Below are 14888 nucleotides of genomic sequence, written 5' to 3'. Positions count from 1 at the left end.
GCTTAGGCAATTAGGTCTTGTGGAAGACCGTATTCCTTCACAACACACGTCAGGAATACTCACTTAACAAAGCTCCTTTTTCTCTCTACCTTTAAGAGAACAGAAATAAATTACATCCCTTTTTCCTGTCATTTCTAGTGAAAAAAATGGCATGGCAGAAATCAAGCTCAGTTTTATCTCAGAAAATGCTGAAATTATATGTTGGACTACTCATATCTGATCAGGCTAGAATGAGTAGGCATGAGGAGACTGTGAATTGGCGGAAGGATGTGTAGGCAGCCTCCTATACAACAACTGCATGGGTTAGAAAGTATTCGGCAGACAGTCTGACTGTGACTCAACCCATTAAAGTTCTGAAAGGTCTCTGCAGGATGCCAGCAATCTTCCTGCCTGCATCACCGGCACTCACAAACAGCACCTGCTCCTCCACTGTGACTTCTGAAAGCTTCAAAAGGAAAAGAAGTGCCTCCTCAACCTCCCCAAAAGCAGCAACTCAAGTGGCCGCTGGGGAAGAAGTGTCTCTGCATCACAGCTGTGTGAATAACCCATTTTCCAGCTAAGCAGATTCAGGGGAAAGGGGAATTTCTACTACTGACCCTAAACCAGCTCAATTTTACATATCAAGTAATCAAAATAACCCTAGGTGCAACCGAAGTCCAAAACGCTGTTTTGATTTGGAACATTTTAGTAACTTTTAAAAATTGTCTTAAATACAAGAACAGAAAATTTGTGATTATATCACATCATTCACAAAAATGTAGTAGCAATGGATCCAGTAAAAAACGTACCAAGGGATTAATAAACCCAACTTTTCAACATGGATTTCAACGCTGGTTTCCCACCCTGGTGGCAATATTGTATACTGAAAATTTTACATTCAATATCTAACAAATATTCACATGAAATAGATAAAATCAGTGGCAAAAGGGAGAAACCTCTTCTACAGATGAGGGACTTCAATTTCAGGCAACAGTAAAACAATCTCTTTCCAAGGAACACATTTTTCCCTACACATATGAACCACCTACTAATCTAAAAAATAGCAAAGAACTGGGCATAAACTTGGGCAGCCAGCTGGGCAGAATCCAAATAAGGCGATAGCCAATGCTCAGACCTGGAGCTGCTAAGCTTATTTGCAGTTTCTATCTGAAGTGCCAATCTCTTGTGCTTAAACAAACAAGGAGACACAGTATGTGTCTTCTTAAGGCAGAATCTCACCCCAAAGAAGCAGTAAAACCTGTAGAATATGGCTGGTCATAAGGGCAGAAGAAAAATACAGACAAAGTCACCAACTTGTCAGTTCATCAAAAGCAAATTCATTACAATGCAAAATGTGGACTCCACCAGAGATAATGTTGTATAGGACTTCTTAGTGACTCAGCTGACTTGCTGTGAAATACAAAAATATCTAAGTAAAATTCTATATTCTCTCCCAGATGAAGGTTATCACCCTAGTTAGATGCCTGTGAGGAAAATGTGTAAAAAAAAAAAAAAGTGCATCAGTGGTGCTGCATTAGAAGCTAAGGTGTAGTTGCTGTAAATTTGGTTTACCCAATGGCATCTGCTCTTTCTGCCTGGAAACACTGTTAAACTAGCCAAGATCCAAGATGAAAGGTGGTCCACTCACATCTGGAGCAGTAGCTTTGATTTTGCTGCCTGAATATGTAGGGGTCAACTTATCAAAACTGCAAGGCTAGTGTTTTTATAGAAGCATCCCAGGCACAAACATGGTACATTTAAACACAGGGCAACTATCAAATTTCTCTTTTTAGGTTACAAATAAAAGGAGTACTCCATTTTGGTTCCTTTACCTTTCACCTTACATCAAATTAAGTAAATATCATTACTTTACATGAGTATTAGCAATCACTGAAGTGCATGCATACAAAAACCAGAATCAGGCAAATTAATACATGCCTACAAACATGAATACAAAAGATTTTAGTTTCATATATTTGTACCTCTCTCCTCATTGTATCTTGAAAACAAAATGGATCTGAATAGTGTTGCACCACAAATTCTCAAACAAATCAATGACAAAGCACCAATAAATGGAGATACTAAGAGCAATGGTGGCATAATAGTATTTCCATGGAAAGGTTTTTTCTCAGACCCTTATTATACTAGGAAAGTTTCAAAGGCACACTACTACAAGTTACTAGTAAGAAAAATCTCAAGATGTCTGCACTGAATAAAGTCTGTTTTAAATGGTAACTTATAATTTTATTTTTAAAATTAATAGAATGTGAAGCTGAAATAGTTTTGGAAAGGAGCAAATTGGAACCAGGGGGGGACTTGTCTGCTCCAAAAGAACAAAAAAAATATTATCTGTCACAAAGCTTTATTCCAATCATTTTCTTCACCGTTAATTTTAATTATATACTCTGACTGTCCTATAATTATGTAGCTTGGGAAGCTGCCAATTATTTCCTGTGGAAAATTTTAAAATTTCTTGTAGAGATTCAACTTCCATCAATGTATTCCATGTACCATGTCACCACCTTTTATAAAAGCAAAGCCTCTGACGGTAGCAATTGATTATTTAAGTGGAACATGAACAAAATGCAGGGCATATCAGTCACTGGTACCACCAGACAATTAATAAAAAAAAAGAAAAGCTAACTCAACAGGAGAATAATTTAATAAGAAACTTTTTAAAAATCCAAATGATAGCTAAGGATATCACCCAATCAAGGAAAACACTTTTTTTTTTTCCCCTCCACTAAACAACCTTTCTTTTGGAGGCTCAGTCATATTGAACAGTAAATTTAAAAAAAAAAAAAAAAAGATTAAAAAATAATTAACTCAATGTCTAAATAAAGAAAAACAACACTGTGTTTATCTGAAGGAAAACAGCAAGTAAAGAAAACATGTTACTGTAATTTCAGGAATAAGTATCCAACAGGAAGAAGGCGAATGAGAGAAATGGATTGTGGGGAAGTAGCTAAGAAAATAATCAAACAGGAAAAAAACGTTTGGTTATTTCTGTATCCTATTTCACCCATGTTTTCAGCTCGAAATGCCTTCTGCTTTCAAGATACAGAGTTATCCATCTGCTCCACTGCCTTTATACCCATCCTCTTCAACACATTGAAACTGTATTTACTCATAGTTCCTATAAGTACTTTTGTTTGCTACTGGTCTCTGAAGCCCCACTGTCACCCCTCCACAGAGCACTTCAGTTTCAGACATCCTTCCCACCTAACTAATCCATTTATTATGCAAATTATTTATAAACAGAATCGCTTAGGAGAAGCAGAACAAGGAAAGAAAAGGGAAGAGATTATATACTGCTTGTCTTCTAACTTCTCCTTATCCATTCTTTTCACTAATACAAGAAGATACCTTACTAAGGGCCACGCAGCTGGGGCATCCTAAGAAAGTGGCAGGTCAGACTGCAGTGATTTGTTCAGCGCTGCCAATAGACTCAGTGAAACCACCATGACTTCCTGTCTTTGCTTAATACGCCACATTCTGTCAGAAGAAACTTGTATTTTCCAACTTTGTTTCAGACTAACTCTGGTTTCCAGCCTCAATTTTTAATTACTGCACAGCAGTATTATCTCATTTGGGGGCTTAGGAATTAACCCACGCTAGAGCAATCAATTGTATTGTAAAGGGCCAAGTTGAAAATAATCCCTCCTTCGAGGAACCAAAATATTTCCTAGTATTGTATCAGCAATGAAAAAAAGAGAAGAGTTGCTGTCAGACAAGTTGTTCAGTATGCAAGCATTAATTGTAAAACTAACCATTTCTTGTGGAAACCTAACCTTGACCACAGAGAATTTTTGTTAGGAAACAGGAGTAGAAATGTATCTGAAAAAATAAGCAAGGTCAACAGGCTGTACAAGTAGACTAAACTGGTGTTATGGGAGCTTTGGGAGACAAAGGCCATGAAGAAAAGGTAATGTTAGATGAGAAATAAGGAACTCAAAATGAGAAGGAAATAAGCATGCCAGGGCCCACAGGAAACTACTGTACATCAGCTAGTAAGTGAAGGAGATTAAAAGATAGGAAGCAGGTGTCTTTTGTGATCAAAGACTGTAGGAGCTGCACAACACTGTTCACGTCAGAGATGTTCAGCATGCTGTCAGCATGACAAGGTGGACCACCACAGATGAGTGAGCTACCATGACAGCAATGCTAGTATAAGCACTAAATAGAACTACATAGATTAGATACTCCCAAGGTGTGTTAACACTTCCCAGTGTAGCTTTGGGCAAACAATTTAATCTAAGCATGCTTCAGTATGGCAATTCTCATGTACGTGTATTCTTTCTCAGGCGGGAAATACATGAGGCATCCAGACACTGTCCCAGCAGTAACCATACAAGAATAAAAACAGACATCTCAGAATAACAGCAAAAGTTCTCAGTAATGTAACAGCAAAAATACTGTTACAGAAACAAAGCTGAGCTAGCAACAAAGTCCTTTCTAAAGAGTGCCTAATTACATGCTACACTGAACCCAATTATTCCGACAGCATTTGCAACATGAAAACGAAGCATAAGAAAAAAAAATATTAGAGATGTCAATGAAAGCTCTTTAAACAGAATTTCTGTCCTCTTTAAATTCTTTCAGACTTATTTAAAACATGACTGTCTCATTTGGGAGCACTGGCTACCCCTACTAAGTATGTTTTCTAAAAGAATTTTCAAAAGAAGCCTATAAAGTAGCACAGTGCAGATCTTACCAAATTTTAATAGGAAACAGTAACCAATGCTCTTTTAATAATCAAAACCACAATTCCACATAGTTTATCCAGAAAACACACTCATTGCCCAGTATGTGAAATAGCCCTTAATTTCAAGGGTTTATAGGTGTTAATAAATATTGCTGTGTTGCATGCTACCACAGTTTCTTTTTACAGTTATTGCTACATTCAGACTGAGGAGAAAGATAATATTTAAAAGAGCAGATCTTACAATCTTGTGGTCTCCTATTATGCCCATGCATCATCCTGGCCTGGACATCGGCAGGCCCCTTACAAACCAATTAGAGCTTTCACATTGATCTTTAAGTAAAAACTAGATGATAATGCATATTAAAAGTTCACCCTTCACTTTTTAGTAGAAATGATTGATCCATCTACTGTCTCCTTGCTATAGGCAACCTTCTTTAAGCAGGTCTGTATGTGCGTTTTTTCTTGAGTTAAACCATCCCTATTATCGCAATACACTGACTTTCTAGACTATGCTCTACTCCTATCTGTGCTCACTAGGTTTACACTTGGCTAATATTTGATTTCAACGAAAGTTAGGAAAAGTTCCATTCAGAGGCAGGTAATATTCAGCTGTATGACTCTTCTTGTAAGGATGCAACACATAACTTGCTTTAACTACCCTTGAAATAACAAATGTAGGAAGTGGAGTGGGCAGGGAGCAGGATCAGGTTGTGCAAGTGAATCATGATGCTTTTTACCTATTTTTCTCCAAGCATTGCCTCAACTACAGCACTGGTTTTAGTGGGAACATTTTAACTCTCAGGACACTGCCAACTCAGTCACTTATCAAGGCATTTGCTCATCAAAGTTTCCTTTACACAGAGAACCCTGTCAGTTTTTGGTAGAAATAGAGCAGGGCAGAGAATTCTGCACAATTACTCATTTCTGAGCTCATGGATATCCATCATGCATCTGAAAAAGGCCCAAACTCATCTCCCTTCTTTTTGCAGGTCTAAACAAAAATTAATATTTGCAAAAAGTAATATCTATAATGTTTAACTCAGCAATGACAGGCTAGACAGCTGTACAGCTCTCTCCCAAAGCTTTTACAGACTTATGTCATGTTTCAGTGCTACATGGTTTGCCTTCCTAGAGTTTGTGGTTAATGATGTGAGGATTCTGAAGCTCCTCTTCAAAGTCAGCTGTAAATAGGACATAATCACTGTGAACAGACAACTGCACAGATCTCAAAGATGAGAAGAAGCCTTACCCGTATATATGCATCCTGGTGATGTTTCGCAAAGTACAGCATATTGTCGAGGGCTAGCATTCCTGGAGGGGTCTGCGTAAAATCCATTGCTGGGTTTACATGATTCTGTGAAAAGATAACAAGATCACTCAATTAGCATCTTTACAAGAGCTATCAGCTCCCCAGCCATGTGAACCAACAAAAACATCCAGCAACAGAGCTCTTTTTGCTCAGCAGAAAACTCTTAAAAAGGAGATGGTCCACGCATCAAAGAACTTTAAAGCAAAATGCAAACGCTATTAGGTTGGCATGTCAGACAGTCATTCACTTCTGTAGCTATGGAATGGAGTTTTCCAAAGGTTGAGTGCTTTAGAAGCACAGATCTCCACATCTTTCATGGCAGATAGTCTGTAGTACCACCAAGGAGTCTAGAAGTACTATTTAGGTGAAAATGCAGATGTATACGCAAACAGCCACCAAAACACCTATTTATACAAATGCTATAGAACCATTTCAATTAAACCATGAAAAGGAGAAAAAACTACTAGATTCAGAAGCTATGCTAAGTCTACTGGATACTGTGGACTCCTGAGCACAAAGGGCTTCAGACAAAAGCGTATAAAATTAAAGAGGTTTGCCTTGTGGAATGCAATTAAGTTTTTTGTTACGTTCTGAACCTATGAATTTCAACTATAGAATTAATGAATGAACACACCATATATAATCAAAACTAGTTGGTTTCCACATGCACCTACAAATTTAAAATGTTCAGTTTCACACACTACATAAAAAACTACATTTGTTCAAAATATTCATTAACCCAGTCCATCTTTTGATTGGATGGGATTAAATGTACATTTGAATAAGCTTCAGGTAGTTCATGGTATAGATACGAACATCTGCCTGGCTACAGACAGGCTCGAAAATCACAGGAGCTGCTCAGAAAAAGAGACCCAAGAGTATGTCTCCATCAAAAAATGCCTTTCGTCTGCTATGCTCTTTTATCAGTATCACCTCTGCAATATCTTCAGCTCCACTCATCATTCCGATACAAGAAGATTTCCCCAGTTGCTTTGCGATTGCATTTCTATTCTGCAAGACCCAGCTGACAGAGACTTTCACAGTGCATTTACTAGCAGAAAACTGACAAGTAAAGATCAGCACAGATTTCTTCTTCCACCAGTCTGTTTCTGCTGTATGCTCAGGGTTTGATCCACCCACCTCACTGACAAAAGCATGGGTTTTACTACTTTACCTCCTGTTGAGTCTGTCAAGCCATAAACTTGTAGAAATGTTAGAACTCTCTTGCCTACCTTACTTAGGTTGGTTTTGCTCAGTCAATAATTCATAGTCACATGAAAGATTAGAAATATTTGAAAGCAAAAAATATACATTAAGATGGCTGCTCAACTTTAAAAGTAGAGAAAGATTTGGGCTGAAGATGGCATGCACAACCTGTTCCTTTTACATCTCCAGCTAAGGAGAACTGGTGTACAAGTAAAACAATCATGGGCTCATGATTTTGCAATAGGGAATCAAGACGATGTCTGGAATCCTAGATTTTATATGGTAGTATCTATGCAGTGGACACTTCAAAAGGGTAGTAGTCTAGGGTGGGAAAACAAAGGCTTACTGAGTTGCCTTTTCCAAAAACTTGTCTTTTTAAAACTTTTTTCCTTTAAACTTTCATCTGAATAATGAACAAACCCCCTTCATGGTTATTTCCCCAATTCAGCCTTCCATCTTCCACATGTGACACATTTATCAGTCAGAACATTTAAAATCGGTACAAGACAACTTCACACACATCACAAGCCCAATAGACTTCAGCTTCTGGTAGGGGAAAATTTCCCTTCCTACAATTTTCAAGCATTTCAGAAAGCACATTTAAGAGAGACTGAGTCTGGCGGACACAGAAATGCCTCTCCCCACCACTCCAAACTCAGCATGAATATCTTAGAAGGACCTTCTATGCTTTTGAAACGACCTCCATTTTGGGTGTAAAATATAAGTCCTAGGGAACACCACTTGATCCTTAGCCTTGCCATGAGGTACATTTCCTTTGGAAAGCTGTCAACAAGGACCCATACATACAGCACCAGTTTTACACCACCTTTTGCAAGTAGAAATTCAGCACAGGGCTGCACATACTCTCCATCTCATTGCTATAACACAGGCAGAGTGTACTTGGGTAAACACCTGCCAAGCAGAGAGAGTATCAAGACCCATCTACTGTTCTCCAGCTATTAAAATACCAGCACTCATTTCACTAGTATTTACAAACAATGGTAAAATAAAAGCAGGACACTGTAATAAGAAAGCTGACCTCCTGTTGCTGGAATAGTTCTTTCCTTCATCCCATTCTACATCTCAAATTATATAGGAACATCAACAAAAAACAGTGAGGTCATGAGAAATATCTCCACATTTAGTAAGGATGATTCATTTTGTCTCTTAGCATCATTACTAGCTCTATGTTTAATCAGAAAACCCACCTCTCCATTACTTTTTCTCCAAGTCAAGCCTATAAACCTAGCTATGTTCAAACCTATAAACCTAGCTATGTCATTTGTTTCAAAAGTTTCTATTACTTTGGATCCCAGGATAACTAGGGCTTGCTCTTCAGCTCTGTAAATCAAGTAACTGGAGATATGCCAGCTGATAATAACTGAGGATCCATAAGACAGTTCTGGCATGTGTGAGACAATATCTTCAATTATTCTTCAAATTCAAAACAAATGCCAGTTGCTTTGTTCTCTTTCTTCTTCCTCCCTCCCCCTAAAATCATCCTTTTCTTAACATGTTGAATGTTTGTGGTTGAAATATTAACTTACTGAGAGTGGGTTTAAAAATTAGACACAAAGCTAAAATATCTAAAATACCATAGTGAATAATTCAGAAGCGTGCAAACACCCCCACCTACCACATAACTTATTAAATATATATATATGGAATACAATGCTTCAGGCATATTAGTCGCATCTGTTTAGTATAAAGTCTATTGCATTTTTCTCTTTATAAAAACCCAAGAGTAAGAAATACAAATGGATCAGACTTGCTACTCCCAATTTTTCAGATAATTTTTGATTTTTTTCCCCACTAGACTGAGTAATATCTATGCATCTTTCAGCTTCAGCATCTGAGCGGTATATAACAGCTTACGCTCTTACACCATACATGTTAACATACCAAAAACATCAAGAATTTGTTAGTCAGCTTAGTAGGGTACTGTGGAAATGAAAATTCATTCTTTTGGATAAGATGGAAACTCAAAATCATGTCTGCTTATGGCATTAAAAAAAATAATAAAAATCACACGGCATATATGAAGATTACAGCTATTATGGATAAATTCTAGTGCAGTAATTATCTTCAGTCAACCTAGTGTTCTCATGCAGTCCTAGCTGTGTAAAGCTTTCTTCTGTGTCCTGAATAGCTCCACTGTCTTACTTTTGGCTTCCAAGGCAATCTCTGAGAGATGTATAGATTTCAGTTGTAAGAATGTGTCCTCGCACTCAGATCCCTAATCGCAGTAATAGCGTACTGTCTGTAGATAACTGCTAATGGAAGAAACACCGCTTGCTCCTTATATTGTTCCTAACAACAGTATCTTTCATGTCAACATGCTGAAGCACAGAAACCATTTGTGTCCCTGCATTCCTAGACTATTAAGGTACAAACTTTTTATTTCTGTCTTGACAGATATTAACAGCTTATCACAGATTTTGCATCAGTGCTACGTGCAGCTATGTAAACAGGTGCCAAGTCATGCTAGTTTTTCCTGAAAGCTGCTTGCAGTAGGTGCTAGACCCGGCAATAGCTGTTCCTCACAGAAGACCAAACTTCTGTTTTCCCAGCCCCAAAACAGTTCCAGTGAAATGTTATTCTGTACGTCTCACTTCTGTAGATTTGTATGACAGAAAGACTACAGAAGTTCCGAGGGAAGAATTAAGGCTAAAAGAACTGATGATAAAAGAACGTCAGAACATCTGAAAAGAGTTCAGTTTAAATGGTGTCAACCTAAAACGAGCCCTCTCAAAACTGGTCATATTTTTTCCTACAGAAAAAGGAACAATCTGCCTACAAAGATAGTGTCAAAGACAGTAATCACTTTCTCCCATCCTCAGTTAGTTGCATTTATTAATTTTCTTCTTTCTTTTAATTATAAACCATGGTTCTGTGGGCTAGGAAGGAAAGCAATCACCTGGTTTGACAGCACCTACATGAAAACCTTCCCTGGATCAAATGAGGAAATCACAGTAGTACATACATGGATGTTTGTTCATAAGAACTCAGAACCAGGAGGGTGGGAACTTTTTAAGTGATATTCACAGTGAATTATGAATTAATAAACTTATGTTGGAAGTATTAACGAGCACACAACCTCACCACTTACCCCTTCCCTAAATAATCCTGAAGTTTTACATGCAAAATGTTCCCATCTGTTCATTTACACAAGAATTACAAATATGAAAAAATGCTACATTTAAAAAACCCACATTTATGAAGAGGTAGTCAGCTAAAATTCTTAATGAGGAAGTAATTTTGTCTTTTTATTTAACAGCACTGTATTCAAAGAGACGATGATGAATACAAGTTCCACCATCCAATTTAATGAGATCTAACAGTGACTTGAGAATTTTCAACGTCTATGTATTCAATGAAAGCAAGAACTAACAGATTTGTTTTTCTCTTGATAACTTTTTAAATATGCAAACGTGCATTTTTTTTCTTCCAAAGCCTTTTTTTTTTTTTTTTAATTTTCCCACAGACCTCTATGATAGAATGAAAATGTATCTGGAGGATCCCTGAATATAAAAAATAATAATAATAAAAAAACCCACTGTTGTCTACCACAAGTCAGAAGTATCCAATGCTCAGCAACTGCTGTATCTCGGAAAGAATACGCAGAAAAATTTTTAAGATACTTTCAGTGTAAGTCATTTAAATTACATCCCCACTACCCCACCACATATAAAGAACTCCAGTACTTTTCTATTTGGCATAGTTTTCATAGACTTACAAATTATGTTTGCATACAGTGATGATAGATCTTCCTTTAACTAACACAGATATTTCTGGCTTTTTCTGGCTTTGTGTTTTTGCAAATATTTGGTCATTTCTACCTGCTTAACAACTATTGTTTTTGATGACAGCTTTGTAATACATATTAGTAGACTGCAAGTATTACCCTCCAATAATAAAACTCATTCCAATCTACACAACATGTTAAGCAACAGCCTTTCTAGATTAAGTTTGACCTCAAGAATATAAAACTGACCTCAATAGCAAAGAAAGCAAACAAATCTGCATATAATTTGCCCTATAAAAGATAAAAACGTCATAATTTGACTACCATATTCCCTTAATTCACTGAGCTACTATGTAACCTAATGTAAAGCACCACAGAACTCTACGTAAGTCACCAGAAATCTGTCCCAATCATGAATGGATGCTATAGTGGTCAGAATTGCAAAAATCTGAATGTTACGGAGTCTTAACTAAATCAGCTAAAATCATCAGATAAAACATAACAGGGCATGTTAAAAGATAAGCAGTGAATATTTTTCAGCAATGAATAAATTACACGTTGTAAAGTAAGACAAAAAGTTCTTGGCATAATTCTTTGTATTTTATACATACTTATATCACAGCTTTACAGTTACGTGGAGCTATTGCTTCGGATTCCAAGTTCTTAAGCCCTATGGACTGCCAATAGTTTGAAAGCCTATAAGAATCTAAAATGAGTACTATAACTCGAGTAATCACATCTTGTTCAATGCACAACTATGAACCACCTTTCAGGTTCTATTTTAGTTAACAACTTTTAAGTTGGATGCATGTTTAGCACTTCAGGGATTGTTGACTTCTTACTACGGAAGTAATGTTTTCTGGCAAATGAAGTTATCAAGCAGTAATAGCAGTAACAGATCATGTACTCTCTCAGGGATATTTAAAATGAATCAATGGCACATGGTCATTTCAATTACATTTTTTCAGCATGTGAAATTACTACCAGATATCTCCCAGTATCCACCAAGTTTACAGAATAACTGAATAAACAGTGAAGCATCCACTCACAGATCTAGCTAGACTGGATCAAGAAACTAAAAGCCATACTAGTTTATTACTACTCCACACTTGAGGTTACCAGTTCATTTAACAGCCACGTCCGCGGACCCTGCCAGATTTCCTGTCCCATGCTTTTGGGCAAAGTCAGCGGGCTTTAGATGAAGCTGTTGCTGGACAAGGCGTGAGCTAATCCAGATGGCTCTCCCTGCAGGGAACTAGTTCCCGTGAGACCTTCTGGAGGCTCAACTGGAAGGGTGTGAGGCAGGTATCCCTCCAGCCAGGGCAGCTGAAGAGCAACCAAGGGCTAACAGTTTTTCAGATAGTTCCAGGTATTCCAAAATCATGATGGAAGCATATTACCCATGTCCTGGCCATTAAGCAATTTTTGTATTGTTTGAACTATAGCAGTCAAGAAGTATAGCAGGATAAACTGGCATGGAGTATCCTCAACCTAAAAAGAAACAGTGTTATAAATATAGACCTTTTTATGACCTTGGAGCATGTCAGGAGATTGACTGGTTTAATTTTACCAGCGTCACTAAAGCAGTTTGCCTTTTCTACATACATAGGATCTAAGGCACGAATTCTCATCCTTCCCAGCAGGATAATTATCAAGCTAGCAAGAAGACAGTCATGTGAGAAAACAGTGTGAACAGTGCTAGCAGGAACAGCAAGCCAAAAAATTAATCCATCTAAATTTGAATATTGTAAATAAACACAGATTAAATGTTTGCAACTAGATGAAAGGCAGACACAGCAGAATCAAAATCTACCTGAGTAATTTTATCTCCGTGAATCCTAACAGGTGTGCAAATTAGTTAGACAGTGTCCCTAAGTCCAATTTTGGCATGAAAAGCCTTTTTTGAGTTCAGATAAAGTTAATGGCTGTTGAGTAAGGTACACTGTGACTTCCATTCGTTACTTAAGCATAACAGCTGGCACTTCGGTATACTGGTGTACAAGCATTAATGGTCCTGACTGATGGTTCAGAGGCTACTTAAGGAGAAATTCAGAGCTTTTCAACAGGCATTTTGTATAAAAGTTAAGAAAATTATACAAATTAATGAGTGTACATAAATTTATTTAATATTTTAGTGTATGGCCAAAACACGCAAGTTGCATAGCCTATCAATGAGAATAAAGAGAATCTCTAGATCTTCTTATCAAGTAAAATGAAAGGTTCAAACCCAAGTTCTGCCAAACCTAGGGCTGCCTGAATCAGTCTTCTAAGCATAAGACTACTAGTAGAGCATCTTTTTGATTATTTTAGTTATACTTCAGGCAGTTTTACTTAAATTTAACCGTTTTGACATAACATTTGCCTCTGTAATTAGGGTGCATTAATTAAAACACCTTTCAGCTGTGGTTTCTTTTAAAGAAAAATTACTTAAATTATAAGCAGTTGAGTAAAATCAGGGTTAAAATAATAATTAGTTTTTTCCCCAAGGATGTGTATCTACAGGGAACCCACATGGGAAGCAGCCCACTTAATGGCTGCAGTTGCTTCTCCCATACTTCATGACTCAGAAGACTTGAGTGAAACACCAAATGGGATCCTTCCTGCTTGTAACAACTATCAGCTTTGGTAAAGGATATGATGCGTACATGCTATGGCAGGCAGGGCACAACCACAGAACAAGAAAGCTGTCACTCCATTTGTGCAGTGAATTATATTTCCCTTGGAGCTTCATTAATAACAACGACTGTGGTGGCCAGGGACATCCCTGCATCCTTACCAGCCACGTTGCTTTGAGAACAGTGAGCTTTGCAAGGAATCTAAACCCAGTGCTAAGTATCACAAAGGTAAGTTGGGATAGATCTTACTCTCCTCTTAAGACATTTCTGTGGAAAGATTTCCCATTTTTCTTTTTCAAGCAAGCTAGCTAAAATGGCTGCCATGCAAAAGGAAAGTGGCAGGCTATGTTTAGTTCAAAGAGTAGAGAGAAAGAAGGCAGCCCTGTGTCTGAGAAAACTCCACTTCCAAAAGCATCAGCCACGTGAATCTACTGGCTGCCTGGTATCCAGGTACAACAGCTGTCAAAATTTAAAACCAGGGATCTGAGCTGAAATGTCATTTGTGGCTAGACATACGGACTCACAGTCCTAGGTAAAAAAGCCTGCTGCCACTACGGAACTCTGAAGTTCACACACTACCACTTTTATTAGCTGTGACCAGGTCAAGCTTCCAGTAAACAGAGAACAAGCTGAAAACTAACCTACAGTACAGGAACTGTCAACATCTATGATATTTTAGCTACCTTTGGACATATGTCCCCCCATTCAAAATCACTAGCTTTGTGGTCAAATCTTCCCTCTGCTTGAATACAAACAGCCAAGCCTTGCAGATGTCACAGAAGGGCTTGGAAAAAAGGGCCCATCCCTCTTAAAAAGCCTTTGAGTCCATACTTCTGTCTTAAGTCAACAATAGCCTATGCCCATCCTATAGCGTACCCTCAGCTGCCCTCAGTTGTCACATATTTAAAAAAAAAAAAAAGGACAAAAAACCACTGGATCCATTTATTGTGGAATTTCAGTTCACCTGACTTCAATTTTTCTTTGCCTCCCTCTACAGGAGCGTGAGCTCTTTTGACTAAAGCTGTGCTCTGTAAAATGCATGTATGTTTTGCATGTCTGAGCATTGTTCTGCTCTGCTTCCAGTTTCTGCCAGACAGACATCAAAAAGAGAATGGAGCTGCACCAAAACATAGGAAGATATAGGAAAATTATTTAAAAGAACACATACCGTTGCAACTCATACAGGGGCTATGTAACAATCTGACTACACTGAACAATCAAAATACTCAGAATTCAGATAGGAAAGTGTTTTAAATTTGGGCAAGTAATTCAGTTATTCACAAATGAGTTACTTTTCTCCCTGTTGTCTTTTAATTCATTCACAGACAA

At 37.6% G+C, this 14888-nt stretch overlaps 1 protein-coding gene across 1 annotated transcript in view; it reads right to left on the bottom strand.

Moving 5' to 3' along the window:
* ELMO1 (engulfment and cell motility 1) overlaps positions 1–14888 on the bottom strand; it is a 306139-nt gene that overhangs the window by 159845 nt on the left and 131406 nt on the right. The window contains exon 15 of the mRNA XM_074900796.1: positions 5934–6038. Coding sequence (XP_074756897.1) covers positions 5934–6038 — 105 coding nt within the window. The remainder of the gene's footprint in view (positions 1–5933; positions 6039–14888) is intronic.

Source organism: Athene noctua, chromosome 2 (assembly GCF_965140245.1).
Source record: "Athene noctua chromosome 2, bAthNoc1.hap1.1, whole genome shotgun sequence".
Lineage (NCBI taxonomy): Eukaryota > Metazoa > Chordata > Aves > Strigiformes > Strigidae > Athene > Athene noctua.
The sequence above is the reverse complement of the archived record's forward strand: the minus strand, read 5'-3'. Positions and strand labels throughout refer to the sequence as shown.